General features: G+C 38.9%; 1 protein-coding gene across 4 annotated transcripts in view; it reads left to right on the forward strand.

Annotated features, from left to right (window-relative positions):
• The window catches only part of DROSHA (drosha ribonuclease III), a 125,783-nt gene that overhangs the window by 82,006 nt on the left and 25,257 nt on the right, over nucleotides 1-18,520 (forward strand). For all 4 annotated transcript variants that reach the window (XM_082620682.1, XM_082620685.1, XM_082620683.1 and 1 more), the window contains 7 exons: nucleotides 364-423; nucleotides 1,776-1,875; nucleotides 5,970-6,072; nucleotides 8,041-8,111; nucleotides 13,925-13,969; nucleotides 15,493-15,650; nucleotides 16,942-17,047. In XM_082620682.1, coding sequence (XP_082476808.1) covers nucleotides 364-423; nucleotides 1,776-1,875; nucleotides 5,970-6,072; nucleotides 8,041-8,111; nucleotides 13,925-13,969; nucleotides 15,493-15,650; nucleotides 16,942-17,047 — 643 coding nt within the window. The remainder of the gene's footprint in view (nucleotides 1-363; nucleotides 424-1,775; nucleotides 1,876-5,969; nucleotides 6,073-8,040; nucleotides 8,112-13,924; nucleotides 13,970-15,492; nucleotides 15,651-16,941; nucleotides 17,048-18,520) is intronic.

Consider the following 18,520-nt stretch of genomic DNA (forward strand, 5'->3'; position numbering starts at 1 on the left):
GAACATTGTACCAAAGCTGATTTTTCAGTGTTCTAACTCGCTTTAAGAATGCATTCTCCTTTCTCTCGTCCACCTGATAGGGGTGTGGAAAGAGTCACAGTTTGCTTTAAATCTGACTCCCAGGGGGAAGGAAGCACCAGGGTGGGAAGCCTGAGACACATAGTATGAGGGGACACTCCCTCCCTTTCCCACCAGGCAGCCCCTGTACCTCCAGCTAAGATGGCCATCAGTGTTCTTGATTATGAGGAATAAGGTAGGGTGCTTTGATTACTAAAGGAGCTAACCCTCAGTATCCTTTTCTTTGAGAAGAGAGGGAGGAAATATAAATGTGTGCTATTTTTAGTGATCTTTTTAATTCTGTAGGATTAATCACAACGAACGGTTGGAGTTCTTGGGTGATGCTGTTGTTGAATTTCTGACCAGGTAAGCAGGCTTTTCTGCCGTTCCCCAATAATTGCATTTTATAGGTAACATACTTAATACATACCTTCTTTGTAATTAGCCAAATAAGGCCTTGAAACACCATGTTTTTGGTCTCCTCTGTAGAGCTTAAAAGCTACATGTCTGTGGCTCTTGCCCTGATAACTTGCACCCACTGATGCTGTAATGAGCAAGATTACAAGATGAAAGGCTCGTGTCTCTGTCCTGTCAAGTTTATGTTCAAGTTGCTACAGCCAGAAGAGATCAGCTTGTCCTGGTCTAGATGCTTCAGAGCTTATATTCAATTTGTAGCGAAAGGGATGATATTTTAAAATGTCATTTCATTTTCTAGGATTTGTCTTTGATCCCCTTCTCACTCTTCCTGAACTCAAGGGAAGTAAAGTTTACAAGAATTTTAATAACTAGATTTTGTGTGTGTGTGTGTGTGTGTGTGTGTGTGTGTGTGTGTGTGTGTGTGTGTGTGTGTGTGTGTGTGTGTGTGTGTGTGTGTGTTCTGTATGCTTTCTCCGCAGAAATATTTGAGGGTCCTTACTTTGGAGGTAGGGGTAGGAAAGTACATTTTGTTTCTTCATTACTCATAAAATTTCCCTTTTAAAGGGAGATAACACATGTTTCTCTTGGACCTGTCTTGAGCTATTTTTATTCTCTTTAGGTCGTTTCTTTTCCCGGAAGGACATAATGAGGCAAAGTGGCTGTTTTCTAAGCTTGTTCTCACTGGACACAGTAGGACTAGACAAGCTCAGCCGCCCCGATCAACAGTGGGTCTGAGACACCAGTGTGAGAGATAGGGGAGCGCAGTTAGTGGCATGGTCTGAACGGGTCTTCCATCAGCCTTCTTCCTAATTCCCTTACTTTCCTGATCAACAGCGCCGGTTCTGTTTGCCACTCGTGTTCCTGTTCCTGTCCCTGTCTGTCCTTGTGAAGAACGTGCCACACAGCTGCCCTGCTCAGAGCTCCCAGGCTCCTCTTCAGGGGCCCTCATAACCCAACCCAAGCAAAGCTCTCTGTTTCCAGGCTCAGTTTTCATGTATTAGATAGGTTTGCTCTCAGCAGCGTATGAATGTTTGTTCAGGTCTTTGTTGTTACCGTATTTCAGAGAAATCTTTTTACAGAAGTCAACGTGAACGTATGAGTGAATGGTGTTGTTTGGGTTTTAGCACATTCAGATACACCGTGCATACTGTTTAACTTTCAAAGACCCTACAGTTTAGTTCACTTCAGCTGGTACGTATTGCCCAGATGTTATGTGTCAGGCCTGTTTTTTGGACTCAGAACCGCAGACAGAATATTGTGATACGTATTTACTTATATGCTTTTTTTTTTTTTTTTGGCAGTGTCCATCTGTACTATTTGTTTCCTAGTCTAGAAGAGGGAGGATTAGCAACCTATCGGACTGCCATCGTTCAGAACCAGCACCTTGCCATGCTAGCAAAGGTACGTCACATATCTGAAGCATTTGTAGTGAAGTCATTCTCTTCCTCAGTCCATGCATAATTTTGCATTTGAATAAGTAACCCTTTAGGGTGTATTAAGGGTTTAATATTTTATAGACGAGGAAGGACTTTTTTGTTTGGGTTTTAAGGACTCAGCCTTATTAGTTCTGTTACCTTAGTGAGTTTCACCAGCAGCCAATGAACTCCACAGTGAGGTAGCTTGCTAAGAGAAGAGGAAAAATTTGACAGATATGCATGTACAGAGTTAAACATTTGGGGAAAGGAACATGAGAACAGAGTAAAAGAAATGAAACATTTCGAATTTTCCCTTTGTGTAATATTTCTGTATTACATTTGTTTTTAATTTACTTTAACAAGCAGAATTATAGCTTTGAATAGAATACTCCAGGCCATTTGTATCCACAGGGGACACTTTACAGATCTTTGTGAATTCCCCCCAAATCACAAATCCTATTAATTAAGATTTAGGTTTTAGGCTGTTCAGCTAGCCACGTTGACTTAGCTGAGTGACTAATAGAAGAACCTTTTCTTGATTTAGATTCATGGTAGGCATGTTTCTTACATTATCTCATTTGATCTTCCTGTCTCTGTGCAGTCTTTTTTTAAATTAATTTTTATTGGTGTATAGTTGCTTTACAATGTTGTGTTAGTTTCTTGCACTGTCTTATCATAAATCATAACGGATAGGACATGGGCACTTGCATGGGCCATCTGAATACCCGCAGGGGGACCATGGACAAATTGTTATTCTCTTTGCCAAACCTCTGCTTTCTCATCTATAGAATGGAGATGGCATTAGCATCTACTACACAGGGTGGTTGTGAGAATTAAATGAGATTATCATTTGAGTTTTCATGATTCCATTTGTAAAGTGCTTGGTGCAATGCCTGTTCATAGTGATCACATAAACGTGTGAATAAACCAGCAGGAGTTAGTTGTTTTTATTGCTGTTGCCACTTATAAATTACGTTTATAAATCGTTACATTTTACAGGCCTGTGGGTTCATTCAGTAGTAGGGGGAACGGTGGCTGTTAAATTCCCAAACAGCAGTGATCCATTAGAAAAGCTTTTGTGAGTTTTCCTTGATTTTTGCTTTAAGTAGTTTTATTTTTCTTCATTTTGATATAAATGTTGAAATCTGGTAGAAAAGACTAGATGAAACCCATTCTAGTTTTATGACTGACTTTTTAAAAAATATATGTATTTATTTTATTTATTTATTTTATTCCGGCTGCATCAGGTCTTAGTTGTGGCACTCGGGGTCTTCGTTGCAGCGTGCGAGCTCTTTGTTGTGGTGCACGGGTTTTCTCTCCCTAGTTGTGGCACACGGGCTCCAGGGCACGTTGGGCTCTGTAGTTTGCAGCACGTGGGCTCTCCCGTTGAGGCATGTGAGCTCAGTAGTTGTGGCGCACGGGCTTAGTTGCCCTGCGGCATGTGGGATCCTAGTTCCCTGACCAGTGATTGAACCCGCATCCCCTGCATTGGAAGGCGGATTCTTTACCACTGGACCACAGGGGAAGTCCCTGACTTCTTAATTGGATTTTGCCAAGGCATTAATTACAACTAAAATGTGGTTACTTTTATCCCACGGTTTTCGTGTTAGCAAGAGTGCATTGCTTTATTATATATAACATCCTCATCATAGCTATGTTGGTAGGCTTTGACCTAGCTTCAGTGGCATTTGAGAATATAGACAGTGATGCCTTCAGGAAAAACTATAGGCAACGGGTATGCTAACTTGGTTTTAGGCTTACAGTGAATGAAATTCCACAATCTATATAAAACTGCTTCAATGTTTAGTTGATTTAATTGTCAAGATGCTTCCTGATAGTTCACGTTAAGTGTCCACTGGAAATACCTTTAATAAGTAGATTGTCAGCACGCTTCCCCCACCTCGCCATTGTTTTCTTTTCAGTTTCAGATATAATAGAATTACATAACTGTTTTTCAAACAATTGTAGGGAGGATATTTACAAAGTGTGGGAAATTACCATAGCATGAACATGGATGCTGTTACATAACACAGTGGGTGCTGTACAAAGCCACGAGTTATGACGGGGGTGGCCAGTTTCTCCCTTCAGGGATTTCTGTGTGATCTTCCTCCACCCCAAACCCTGACATTCCCATAGCATTCAACACCCATCTCCTCCGGCAGTAGGCAGTGGTGGTCTTACCCTTCTTCTGTCTAGACCAGTGGCTCTTAACCATTTGGGAGGAGGGACTTGGTGGAGCAGTATTGCTAACTCTGAGAAGATAATGAAAAGGGCTTCCCTGGTGGTGCAGTGGTTGAGAGTCCGCCTGCTGATGCAGGGGACACGGGTTCGTGCCCCGGTCCGGGAAGATCCCACATGCCGCAGAGCGGCTAGGCCCGTGAGCCGTGACCGCTGAGCCTGCGCGTCCGGAGCCTGTGCTCCGCAGCGGGAGAGGCCACAGCAGTGAGAGGCCCGCGTACCGCAAAAAAAAAAAGAAGGTAATGAAAGCTCTAGGTCAGAGCTTCAGACAGGAACATTTTAACACATGCACAGTGGAGCACCACTCTCCTTTTTAAAATTTCCGCTAATGCCTTCATGAAGAAATAAGGATACAGAGGAGGGATTATGAGAAGTTGGAAAATTCATAGCATTCCAGAATAGTTGTTTATAATATAAAATATGGCTTGCACTCTACTCTCAAGCACGGCTCCAGAGATAGCAAACAATTGGATTTTCCCAGTGAAGTTGTGAAACAAGTGAAATTTACATATTCTAGCATAGACTCTTGCACTTGGGGATCCATTTTTAAAAAAGAGGTGGTTTCTGCTGTTGCATTTGTGGTAGTCAAAACTCTCATTTGAGTTTATAATACACTCATGGATTCCTAGGAATACAAAATACTGATAGCATATGTGTCCCATTTTTATTGTCCCTTTTTCCAATGTAAACAGATATGGATATTTTTAACATACATATCAAGACACACAAAATCTGAGTCTCTTTTATCTGAGAGCTGATGAGATTCATATTGTCCTAGGTTGTTCATTGACTTGCGACTTGTTCCATATTACGTGGCATGTTATTGCTTAGTAAGTATTTATTGAACTGAATTACATGGTAATAGAAACAGATTTATTGCATGCTTATGCAATGTTTATATCTTTCTCCTTTTATGGAATGAATTATGATTTCCATTTATTCAATCTCAGGAGTTTTATAAAAAAAAACCATACTGTGTCTAGTTCTAAAAGGACTTGATTTGTACATTGTAATACAATAGGATAAGAAATAAGTAGTTACTGAACTCAAAATAAAGAGAAAATATGGGTAAGACAGTAATAGGAAGGCAGAAGTAAAGTTAGTGTGCACAGATATATTCATTAAGTCCTACACAATTTCTAGAACTGGGCCGTAAATTTGTCTCTAAACCTGTCTGAGGCCAAATAAAAAAAGAAAATATAATTCATTATAAACCGTATTCCCAGAGCCCTTAAGATAGTTCCAACCCATTGCTTAGATCTCACTGAGACTTTAGAAGGATGAGTGTGGAAACCTCAAAAAGCGGACATAAGTGCAAAGATATATGGCTCCCCAAATCCTTGTCAAATAAAAAAAAAAAGATTTAGAGATGTAAGGCATTTTGAAGTCTTCTGAGGGTCCCCATTTACTCTACCACATAAAAATCTCTTACATATGGTACAAACACCATCAGTACCACATAACTCTGGAATCCTAGAGGTTAACTTTGGGTTGGGTTTGTATCTTCCTAGACATATTGGGTGAACCCAAGGGTATGGTTTTGTAACAGAGTCTCATTCCAGCTTAAGCTAGTCTTTGTTCTGAACCTGGAATTGGACAGCTCAGATCTAATCAGTTCTGAACTAAACTGAACCATCAGAGTTCTTAGAAGCTTGTTTGGGGAAAAGTTGAGGTTTGTCAGCAGCGCTAAGCCATATGTAAGGACTCGTAGGGAATGGTGACTAAATTTTCGCATAAGGCCAATTAAATTGTAACCATACCCCTAGGAGATGCTGAGTTATTACAGTTACAATACGATTTTGTCGATTTTTTTCTTACTTTCTGTCATTTTGAATTTTGTAGAAACTTGAACTGGATCGATTTATGCTTTATGCTCATGGACCTGACCTTTGTAGAGAATCAGACCTTCGACATGCCATGGCTAATTGTTTTGAAGCATTAATAGGTAATTTCTCACTTATAGTCTAGTTTCCTGCATGTCTACAATGTCTGGAGGGCACATAAAATTCGATGTGGAGACTTGGGACAAAATTACTTGTTGCCAAAGCATGTGAGGTCCCCAGTATAATACCCACCTCCTTATACTATAGTTATTGTAGTTCCTCCAGAGCAGCAGTCATGCTTTCTTTTCTTGAATTCCTTGTACCATGTCATGTACATACTTAGTATATACTGAACTGAAGTGCAGTGAATTAATATGGGGATGGATTACTTGCCAGATTTGATTCAGGATCACATACATAAATAAGTTGCTGGTGAGGCCCTAATACTGTTTTTGATCACATTTTAAACTATTCACAGGATTTTCTGATTTAAACATCTTGAAGACACCACATATTTAAAATCCCAGGGCTTGAGTCTCTATAACTATTGTTTATTCACTTGAAGCAAGACTGATGCAGACACTTTACTTCCTCACTCAGGCTCTTTACTTCCTCAGTTTCTTTTTTACTGTAACTAGAATATAATTAGCTGTTTGTACAGGAAAGTTATGAAGAGTTAATTAGCTGGTGATTGCAAGTCTGCTTTACAATGAAACATTTCAGTAGATTGACAACTCCTTGATTTTTTAAGGTAAATGATTGAGTACATTTTTCAAAGGGCTTTGTACTTCCTTATCCATTTTGCCCTCTTTCTTTGAAAATGAATATAAAAGCTTCCCATTGTAGTTCCATGCTGATGATGGTAGCAAGAGAATGTTTAATAATTATCCAGAGTCTTTTCACAGGTATGTCTGTTTTGCACAAATATGTCTATTTTCAGAGGGTTTGTCACGTGGAGTGACTGTGCTCTGTAGACATAATACTTTTGACAGTTGATGTTACAGTTGGCCCCATAGCCTGGCACACATGATCCAGTTCCCTTTTGTAACATTTACTGGCTCCGTGTCTTTGCCAAGTTATTGAATCTCTTTGAGGCTCAGTTTCCCCATCTATGACATGGAGATAGTATCACTTACCTCACAGAGTTGTAACGATCTCAGTATCTGATCCTGGTTGCATCAAATCCAGAGCAAAGTTCCATTTCCTTTAACCCTCCCCAAAATCACCTACTGTGGCCCCCAGTCCTGTAAATCTTTTCTAGTGCCCCTTACTAAGGTGCCCTTGAAGGTGAAGATAAGAATGTGAAAATGCTTTGTACAGGGCCTAGGGCATGAGTGACCCCCCAAACCCCTACTACTGCTACTGCCATCATCCTCATCATTGTTATTGTTATTATTATCATTATTACTACAACTATTGATAAATAATAAGTGTATTTAGTCATCAAAAGCCCTGGTGACTAAGTATCTGAATATTTTATGTGGAAAATAGCCTTTCTGAAGACAGATGTAAAAAATATGATTTTAAAAACTAGCCTACTCCAGTTATTTGATACCCAGTTAAGATGTTACTGTAGTACTTACTGGTTATGATGAATGGTAAACATGTGTACAGTACTTAGTTATTTCAAAAAATTTTTAATAATAATTTCTAATTAAAGGTAAACGTTATCCTGATTTTTATTTGCAGAAGCCTTAATTGATCTGAGCTCAGATTTTATCTATGGTCTGAAATATAAACTATAAATACAGAATATAAAACATAACATTTTCATAAAGTTAAGTATTTGTGCATAGTTCCCTTAGTCACTAATGGTTCATACACATATCCTTCACGATAGTTCATAGTTGGCCTCTTTTTCTTACAAAATAAGGTTTATATTTTAGTAAACTGAATTTCATATTTTAGTCTAACTTATAACACAAAGCATAGCTAAAAGAGGGAAAATGCTACCTTTAAAACAATTGCTTCTGATCTTGTCGAATTTTTCTGTGAGTGGGTTTTGGCTTGCCTTTTTGCTTTTTTATGGAGATATGTAATTTTCTCTGAATATTAATGCAGCCTTTTGGCATTCTCTTCCTTTTATCTAGGAGCTGTTTACTTGGAGGGAAGCCTGGAGGAAGCGAAACAGTTATTTGGACGCTTACTCTTTAATGATCCGGTATTTATCTTGATTCATTTGATTTTTCTCAGTTATATATCATTACAGAAGATTTTATCTCAATTAGTCTTTGTATTTTAAAGAACGTGTAAGAGAAACAAAAACCCCAAATCTACCATAAATGGTAGATTCAAGCACTTCAAAAGTAGCTTAGGGCTTCCCTGGTGGCGCAGTGGTTGAGAGCCTGCCTGCCGATGCAGGGGACGCGGGTTCGTGCGTGTCTGGAGCCTGTGCTCCGCGGCGGGAGGGGCCGCAGTGGTGGGAAGCCTGCGTACCGCAAAAAAAAAATAGCTTATTCAACTCTGTCACAGATGGGAAAGTTCTGTGGACATTTACACTAGTTTGTCTTCTACCCCAAACCCCATCTTTCCTCATGGTCACTTGTAAGTTAAATATGAAAACAAATAAGGTAGGACTTTGCTTTATTTTGAAGTATCTTGAAATTAATTATGATTTTATATTTTATAATCATTGGGTACCTACCCCATGCAGGCTTAGTTGAAGTTATAGCCTTTTGGCTTTTCTGTTTATGATTTGTTTTTATGTAAGTTATGTAGACTAGATAAATGTATATTTATTTTAGAAAGTCAGTTCATAGGGAGTTTCTCATAGGGCTATGAATAAAGAATATGGAAGTACTTTTTTTTTAAGCAAATTATAGTTTAAGAAAAAATGATAGATTCTAAAATAGTTTCTGTTGTTATAAAGTATTAAGCTATTAATATTGCCAGGCCTACCTTTTTAATCCTGCATGTAATAGAGCATACTGGCTGCTTTTTGTACCCAAACAAGTCAATTTAACATTTAAAGGGAGAGGCAACTCTGTATTCCCGATTGAAATGTCATTTTAATTGAATGAAATAGCCCTCATGGAGCAGTAAAGAACATAGGAAGCCAGGGTTTTAAGCCTTTGTGAAACCTTCAATGTAAGTGGCTGTCAGATGTTATTACTGTATTCCTTAGGATAGTTAAAAAAAAAAAGAATCAATAGTTTTGAAAAATGGGGCCTGGATGATGCTCATATCTGAGGATTTGATCTTCTTTTACCTGTTTTTATAGAGATAGGTGGTGATTTTATACGTGTGAATTTCCTCCTGGTGGGAACATTATCTACAGGTGTTCCATGTCCCCCATTTTGTCCTACAACCTATAAACAAGTGCGCATCTTGATTTGTATCTGTAGCAGATGTATTTTACGTCTTTTTTCTCAAAACTTGAAATAACTTTGTTCTGGCCTTTATCTTTTGTTGGCAGTTTCAGCAACCTCTTTACTTTGTTTGCTCCTCCAGCCTTGCCTCTATGTGCCCCCTCACCCCTTGAACCTATCCTTCACCTACTCCTGCCCCTGTCCTCCCATCTTACCTGCATCCCCCATCCACTCTGTGTTCCTGTTTTCCTGAATTATATGCAGCTTTATACCTGGTATTCTTAATTGCATCAGTTTTGTTTAGATTCTTTTCTCTATTTAAACTGCTTCTCTCCCACTTGTCTACTTAGCAGGCTTATCTTTTATTTCCAGTACCAAGTACAATGCTGGCATGTACAGAGTTTAGTAAATATTTGTTTAAGGAATGAAATGGATAAATGACTAAATGAAAAAGCAGAGTCTGAACATCATCTTACCAATGGGACGGCTGACATTCAGAATTTGTTTTAGTCATTTTAGTGTGTCTTTTGTGAAACTGAACAGGGCTTAGTAATATATGGTCTTCCCACTTCAGCGTTTTCAAGTGTGCACACTTGGACAGTCTAACTCATCTGACATCTCCATATTGGTTTACATCTCTTAGTTGTAGTATGTGAGAGATTTCGGCGAACCATCGTACTTTTTCTTGAGTAATGGTTCTGTGAAAGTCCAGTCAGCCAAAGACAGCCAGAGACAAGCTGTAGGTTTATTGGCTCCACGCATGGGGCTGGGGGAGGGGGCGGGGGGGGCATGCTCATAACAGGGAGGGGACCCTCCTTTCTGAGGCCTGGGCTGGTGCTGACCGGTTCTGAGGGGCCAGGAAAGCAGGGATCAGTTCTTGTTTGGTTGCCGTGTCTGAGGCCAGATTAGAAGAAGCAGGGGATTAATTTGGGATTGGGTGCTGTCAGGAGCCGAGGGGCAGTTTAGCTATTGAGTGTCCCTGTCAATCTTTATTCCAGGGGTAAGACATAGCAGAGCAGGTCAGAGGGCAACACTGGTGGGAGAGCAGTTGTTTCTCAAAGAGGGGGTTGTTCAGGGTTTTACAGATGCTGTAAGACCTTGAGAGAAATGCTGTTTCCTGTTAACTTGGAAGCTGGCTTTATGTGTGTTGTCCTATCAGCCCTGTTAACAGAAGGGCTATTTTTCTTTCTCAACCTGAACTACTTTTTACTCTTTCAGCCCCAGGATGATTTTGCCAATTCTGTGTTTTCAGGTCTGTGTGACCCTTCCCGGCTTACCCAGTACATTCAGAGCCACTGTTTCCATTTGACCATCCAATGACCCTCTTAGAAAGATAGGGAGCAATTACTATGTAATCTTTCCTAGTCTCCCACTCCCCCCCCCATACACACCCCTTTTTGTCTGTGCATATCTGTCCCAATTTCTCTGACCCAGGCCTTTCTCTGGAGCTCCAGAAATTGGAAAAAGTGTCTTTTCAAATTGCCTCTGGGCAGCTTCACCTGGGTGTTCCACAGACACCTAATTTCAACAGGTTTAGTATCTGAATTCAGTACCTTAGCCCCCAGACATATTTCTCCTTCTTTAATTTTATGATCTAAACCAGAAACCTTAGGGTATTCTTTTGTCCTTAAGCTTTTTTCTCCTCATCTCCATTCAGGTGCAAGCCCCTGTCAGTTCGGTCCCTCGTATCTCCTGAGCGGGTTTACTCTTGGCCGTACTGCTGCTTTAACATTTGTCGTCCTCACCTCTCACCTGCCATAATTAACCTGTTGTCCTTCCCTGCTGCTCTAGTGCATCATTCATGCTGCGTTTAGTGTCGTCTTCTGTTTTAATGCACAGATTTGATGATGGTCTTCGTGGCTTAAAACCTTTGGTTTCTTTATTGCCTGCCAAAGTCTGTATTACACACCATAGCATTTAATAGTTCTCAAAATCTGACTCCCACCTATTTTTTCGGTCTCCTTTCTTTTCACTCCCTCTTTGTGCCATTCTAGGAATTACCTTTTTTTAATTTTAATTTTTTTTGAGTCTGTTATAATTTATTAACAAATAAGTGTTTATTTTATTTTTTGCTTTACAGTGGTGTGAACATTTTTTTTTTTTAGGTTTACAGCAAAATTGAGAGGAAGGTACTGAAATTTCCCATACATTCCCTGCCCCACACATGCACAGCCTCCTCCACTATCAGCTTCCCCGACCAGAGTGGTAAATTTGGTATAATCAGTGAACCTACACTGACATATCATAATCACCCAAAGTCCATAGTTTACATGAGGGTTCACTCTTGGTGTTGTACATTCCGTGGGTTCAGACAAATATGTAATGACATACAGCCACCATTAGTGTCATATGTTTTCACTGCCTTAAAATCCTCTGTGCTCTGCCTATTAAGAGTTACCCTTTTGTGTGTGTGTACTTTGAGACCTATTATTTGTGTATGTATGGTGCCCTGCTTTTGATTCCCTCCGTCTGCTGATGTACTGAATTCCTCAGTATTCTGTGTTCTTCAGAACACAGCTGAAAAGTCACTTCCTCTTTGAAGCTTGATCTGACACCCCAGGCAGAGTTTTCCTAGCACTCGGTATATATACATCACTATTATAGAATTTGTCATAGTTTATTAAATTTTACTTATTTACCTTCATTCTTCCCCACTAGGCTCCTTTGAGGACAGGGATAGTGTCTTATTTGTCTTAGTAAGCTAATATGCAACAGGTATTCAATAAAAATATACTGCATGATCTAATGTCCCAACAGTCAATGAACATTTTCCAGAAGAGCAAACTGAAGCTAGAGGCTTTACCTAAGGTCCTTGGGCTAATAGAAGGCAGTGCTGGTATTCCAGTCGAGATCTTTTCCAGGGTATTTTCTCTGACCCCAAGGGGGCAACAGAACCTTATCTCCTTGTGCAAGGTAGAATAAAGGAAATGGATGCCATTGAAACAGGCTAGTTGTGAGGTTTTAAGCTATTACACCAAGACGGGTGACAGCAAACATCAAAGAAGAAATCAGTGTTTTTGAGCAAAGAATACATAGGAGAAAGGAGGAAGATGAATCTAGAAGTCCCTGACAGTTTTGAGCTTTGGAGATTGAAGTTGGTCAGAAGAGATAGTTGTTTATCGTCATTGTTGATGTCATCATTATTAATTGTGGCATTTTTTTGTGTGCCAGCACTGGGTTCAGTGCTTTGAGTACATTGCTCACTGAGGCATCAGAGAACAGTCTGAAGTAGGTACTGTGATTATCTTTGTCTTACACTTGAGGAAAGGTTGGCTCAGGGAGGTTAGGTAACTTGCCAACGGGTAATCAGGATTAAATCAGGCAACCTGTCTCCTCATCCTGCAGCTTTTTCTAACACCATACTCCCTAGTTTAAGGTGAAAGGTAAAAAGGTATGATTTGGTCATTTTGGTATGAGGTAAAAGATGCCCATAAAGGCACTTAGAGTTATGGACTTGTAGCTTGGGTGAGAGGTCAGAACTGCAGCAGAGATGAACAAGTGATTTAAACAGAGGTAGTTATTAAAGCAGTGGGAATGACGAGGCTCTCCAGAGAAGCAGGTAATGAATAGGTCAGGCAAGGGACTGAAGTTTGGTAAATGTCCGTTTCAGGTACAGCAGGAAGAGAAAAAGCATTGAGAGAACATGAGAAAGTTGCAGGAAGGGAGTGACATTCAGTATAATTATGCTACAGAGAATTCAAGGGAAAGGTTATTGAACTGGTTAAGAGAAGTCCTTTAAATAGCTTTAAAAGAACAGTTTGATATTTAAGCTTGTTTTTTATATTGGCAAAATAAAACACCAAAAACAAAACCTAAGTGTATTTTATTAAGATGCAAGTTGTACAAAAATATCAGGTATTTTATTTCACTTGGTCATCATCTGATCACAAGTGACAATATATTTTCCTATACTTCCCCCCTCCAAAAATTAAAAAAAACAACAACTCGTTTTTTACAAGTTTTGTCATTTATCTCAAAAACCTATCATCGAGGCCAGAAAGGAGATTCAGTTCGAAGCTCCCTAGAGTCTAAAACTGAAGGAAAAACACTTTAATCCTGAGGATCTAATTATAACTGCCTCTGGATTTAACTCAATGGATTAGGATTTTCCACAAAATTTATTCTTCTATTTATTCTCTTATTTCAAGTATACATTTGTAATGATCCACAGTAAAAGTGTGCTCTTACAAATCTAAGTGTTTAGGAACTAGATATGGGGTGTTTTCCACTCCATCTTAGAACAGCTCAACGATAATGAATTAGTGCCTAAATAAAGGACCATTTGAGGTGAGTTTTCATTACAAAAGGCACAGCTGATGTACATTTCTGGGGAATGGTAAACTAAAAAATGTGATTAAAACAGCAGCTTAATCCAGTGTATTAGGTTAAGCAAATGGGTAACTTAGTTTTAAAAGGTGTCTTTGACTCTTGGGGGTGTGGGGGGCTCTTTTCCTCCCCAGCATAATAGGCTAATTAGAGTCACTACAGGCAGTTTGAATGGTGAATACACTTAAAAAAAAATTAGTTTGCCAGAGCTATTGAATTTGCAATAAGTGGAGTCAGCATCTAAAATAGTTCAGTATTTCACATAATGGCATTTTATTTAGCACTCTAGAGTGTGTTAAATGGCTCCCTCAAGCATTAAAGGCATCACTCCATTTTCCAGGACTTGCGCGAAGTCTGGCTCAATTATCCTCTCCACCCACTCCAGGTAAGTGTGACCTTCCTGTCTGCAGTAAGCTTTATAACTCTGGGCATTCATGATGCTTCAGTCTGCCTTTTGTCCCTTCCTGCTTTTATCCTTTGATTCCCTTCCGTGGCTTTATGACTTGAAGCTGGGGTGTCAGACCGGAGAACTTTGGAACAAATATTAAAATGATGCCATGTGTTGCCCTCTTTGTGGTCTGGGGTGAGGTGGGGGAAGCACTGGGAGTCGCCTTCCCTCACGAGGCAGGAAGAACTACTTGTGTGGCTGTGGTTTGGTCCCCTCTCTTCCCCAAAACAGTGATAGTCAAAGCATAATATGTTGTCTCCAGTATATCTACATGCCTGCTATTATAGGGAAAATAATATGGAAGCAAGTCTGGGCTTATCACAAAGTAGAACAAATACTAAATTAACATTGCTAAATCGTAACCTAATTTGGATCTTAGAAGTTGAGGGCTTTGACTTCGATGCATAATACATATTGTAAATTAAAATTTTAGTACAGTATAATGACTTTTTATTCAAGATTTTGGAATTTAAAAGATCTACATATGGTGACACTTTTTTCCCCAGTAGGTTTAAAAATTCTTACTATTCTTTGCTTTTATTACCATTTTACCTTGGAGATATACATCATATATACATACACATGTAAATGTATACTCATATATACATATTTTTGTATATGTATATTATGTGTATATAAAAGTCATCACTAGTGGCTGAACTCTCTCATGAGAGGCTTTACAGTAATAAGTGACATTAATTCAGAGTACTTTAGAAATATTTTATGAGTATGAGCTTGCCCAAAGTTCCTGAAAATATTCATTTTATTTAAACTCTTCATATTTGCTCTCTGCTAGTGGTTAAAGGCTCATTGTTATGTGGAGCACCTGACTAGTGGTATAATAATCTCCAGTGTGTGCTGAATCCAGTTTTAATGATGTTCATTTGCCAAAATAGGTTGGTCCCTAGAAGGCATGCAGAGGTCAACTTACTCAATGCAGAGATTCTCAAAAGCTGGTCCCCAGACCAGTAGCATCTGCATTACCTGGGAACTTACCAGAAAGGCAAATCCTTAGTCCTTATTCCAGTCATACTGAATCAGAAGCTCTGGGGGCAGGGCCTGGCCATCTGCTTTTAACAAGTCCTACAAGGATTTGATGAATGCTAAAGTTTGAGAACCACTGAGTTACCAGATAGATATATATGTATTCTCTACCAGTGGTTCTTCAGCTTGCCTCTTCCTTGGAGAGCTAGTATAATACTTGCGATTTTGAACTATCTGTGTACAGTATTTGGCCTTGAAATCTGATAGAAGATTGGAAAATATTATTTGAGCCTTCTTTAAATATTAGGTTTGTTTGCCATTCTAAGGGATGAGAAAGAAGCTTTCGTGTTTTATTGGCATTTCAGAAATTTCTGCCCGTGGGAGAAGGAAGTTAACAAAACACTATCTTAGAATGGATAATTACTTTTGTAACTAAAAACTGCATGTGATTTTTCTTTCTTTCTTTCTTCTTGTAGCTTCAAGAGCCAAATACTGATCGACAACTTATTGAGACTTCTCCAGTTCTACAGAAACTTACTGAATTTGAAGATGCAATTGGAGTAATTTTTACCCATGTTCGACTTTTGGCAAGAGCATTCACATTGAGAACTGTGGGATTTAACCATCTGACCCTGTAAGTTAGAAGTACTCATGTAGTTTTAACGTGGGCATTTAGACAGGCAGTCCCAAGCGTTTGCTGCATGCCCTTTCAAGGTTGGGGTCTCAAACATATTTTCAGGGAAGTCACATCGTTAGATGGATGAGCAACCAGACACCAGTGTGGACCAGAGGATATGCTCTAACCCAGTATTTTTGGTCTCATTGTCATGCATCTTATTTCTTTGTAAAGTATAAGAGAAGTGTGAAGGAAGTAAAAACTTCTTCTACGAAGGGACAAATACTAAATATTTTAGGCTTTATAGGCAGGCCATGTGGTATCTGTCATGATGATTCAACTCTGCCATAGTAACAAAAGCAGCCACAGGAAAAATGTAGATGAATGAACATGGCTGTGTCCCTTTTTACTAAAATAGGCCATAGGCTGAATGTGGTCCTCCAGTCCCTGCTCTGGATGAGTGATTTGAACATGAGCTAATGAAATAATAAAATAACCAAAACATTGTTTCTTTGCATGGTGCTTTTTATTCAGTTTTGGCTTCCTTCCCCCAAATCAGATATTCACAGTTCTCTTTACACTGTAAAGATTAAGGATTCTTGTCATATATTTTTTTAGTCCTTAACCTAGAGTCCAGATTTGAATAATGGAGTGTATTTTTCAATAAAAAGATAAAGATTTAGCAAAGAAAATTCTTGGGCCTTTTTGCTTTGTTTTGTCTCTATGAAGATTGTGCAACACTGTTGTCTCTGCTGTACAGTTGACCCTTGAATCACACGGGTTTCAACTGCATGGGTCCACTTACATGTGGATTTTTTTCAATAAGTACGTGCTACAGTGCTACACAGGGTCGGTTGGTTGACTGGCTGAATCTGCAGATGCGGAAGCGTGGTACAGAAGTCTGACTGTAAAGTTAAACTGGATTTTTGACTGTATGGGGGGGGTCGTTGCCCCTAACCCCCTCACTGTTCAAGGATTCAACTGTGCTTTATTTTTCAATTGATACTCCCCAGCTTTTGGCCAGGCACTATTTACTAGTCTTTATTTTAGCAGTTGTTCAATCCTTAAGTAGTACGTACTTTACTCTCCTTTGAAACTGAACCTGTATTGACTCAGATCTCTTCTCAGTTGAGGGGCCTTAGGGAATTATATTTAGTTTTGTGCTTTAAGCAAGATGAACACATTGCCTTTTTTTCTTTTTTTTCACATTGCTTTTTAACATCATGCCTTTTGAAAAAAATTCTCTGTGTGTTTTTTTTTTTAATCCACAAATGCTTATTGATCTCTTTACATTGATGTTTTTTCCCAGAGGCCACAATCAGAGGATGGAATTCCTCGGTGACTCCATAATGCAGCTGGTAGCCACGGAGTACTTATTCATTCATTTCCCAGATCATCATGAAGGACACTTAACTGTGAGTTTGTATTAAATCATTTCCTCCAATAAGATTGCTGTATAACAGAGAGCAAAGATTAGAAGAACCAAATATATATTTATGTAATTGACTTAGTTCCTGGTGACTTTAGCATATCATATGGTTTTGTTTCATTATGTAAATTGTGTGCAAAACAATATATGATAAGAGCTCATTTCACACTCCATTTAGTGACTGCCTACTCAGTGCAAGACATTGAGTTAGGCTTCATGGAGGGAGAAAATATTAGTTGACACCTAGTCTATCCATAAGAAGTTTAAAAACTATGAGGAGAAATTAAAAATATAAGTAAATACCTACAAATTCTCTCTCTCTTTCTATATCTATATACACATGTATATAGATATAGTGTGGGGGGGGTGTGTATATGCATACATGTACACTATAAAAAGTATAAGTGAGTAATTGTAACTAAATACAGGGAGTACCATGTTAAATATTATAAAGAGACATAGGGAAACTGTGCTGTTTAGGAAAAGTAAGATTTCTTTTAGCTGTGGAGTTTCTAGAAGGCTTCATGGATATGATGATGTTTGAGCCTTTAAGGATGAGTAGGGTTTGGCCACTGGGAGTTAATGGGAAGAAATTTCCATGCAAAGACATTGCACGCATTGGGACTGCTGAAACAAGGGCACAGCATGGAAGATCAAAAGCCTAGTTTGGCTGGGCCATGTGGAGTTGAAAGGGACTTAGAGAGACAAGCCTTGATTTATGAACAAAGTGAAATAGTCCCCATTCCTCTCACCTTTGTTTCATTTTATAAAATTTTATTGAGCTTTTTTATTTGCTGGGTATGGTTTTTACCCTGTGAAACTAATCAGTAATAAAACCAGAGTAGAGAACAAAACATATCTGGAAGCCAGTCATGATGATCTCTCCCAGCCCAAGGAATAACCTTTGAGAAGTCCCTCTAGAATTGGGCATTGGAAAAGCAAATATTTTATGGGGCAAAGAAAAAGAATACTCACTATAAGACATTTTGTGAGTGCAGACATTCTTCATTATGCTTGAGGCAAATAAGTCTTTCATACTTTGCATCTCTACAATTCCTACATGTTTTGCTTTGAATAGAATTGGATCTTATCTCTGCAACTGTGAACCCTGGAAATAGTTTATGTGACACACAAATATTGGATTTAGGGAGAATATGGTTATTTGACTATGTTTAGATGTAATTTTTCAGCAGAATTTCTAAGCCCAACAAAATAGGGTCCTTTAATTCATTCACTCAGTGAATATTATGTTCCTGCTATGCCCATGTACCATTACATGGGAAATCGAGGATGGACAAGAAATTCCTCTTGAATTAATATTAAATTCTTAAGAACATATGAGCATTTACCAGAAATAAACTAGTATCTAGTATCTTGCTCTACATTCAGGAATTAATAAATGCTCGTTCAGTATCTTCCATTAGGGAATAGACTTCATAGCTGTCAGAGTATCTGGTTG

The sequence above is a fragment of the Mesoplodon mirus genome (genome assembly GCF_964341445.2).
Source record: "Mesoplodon mirus genome assembly, chromosome: 5".
Taxonomy (NCBI): Eukaryota; Metazoa; Chordata; class Mammalia; order Artiodactyla; family Ziphiidae; genus Mesoplodon; species Mesoplodon mirus.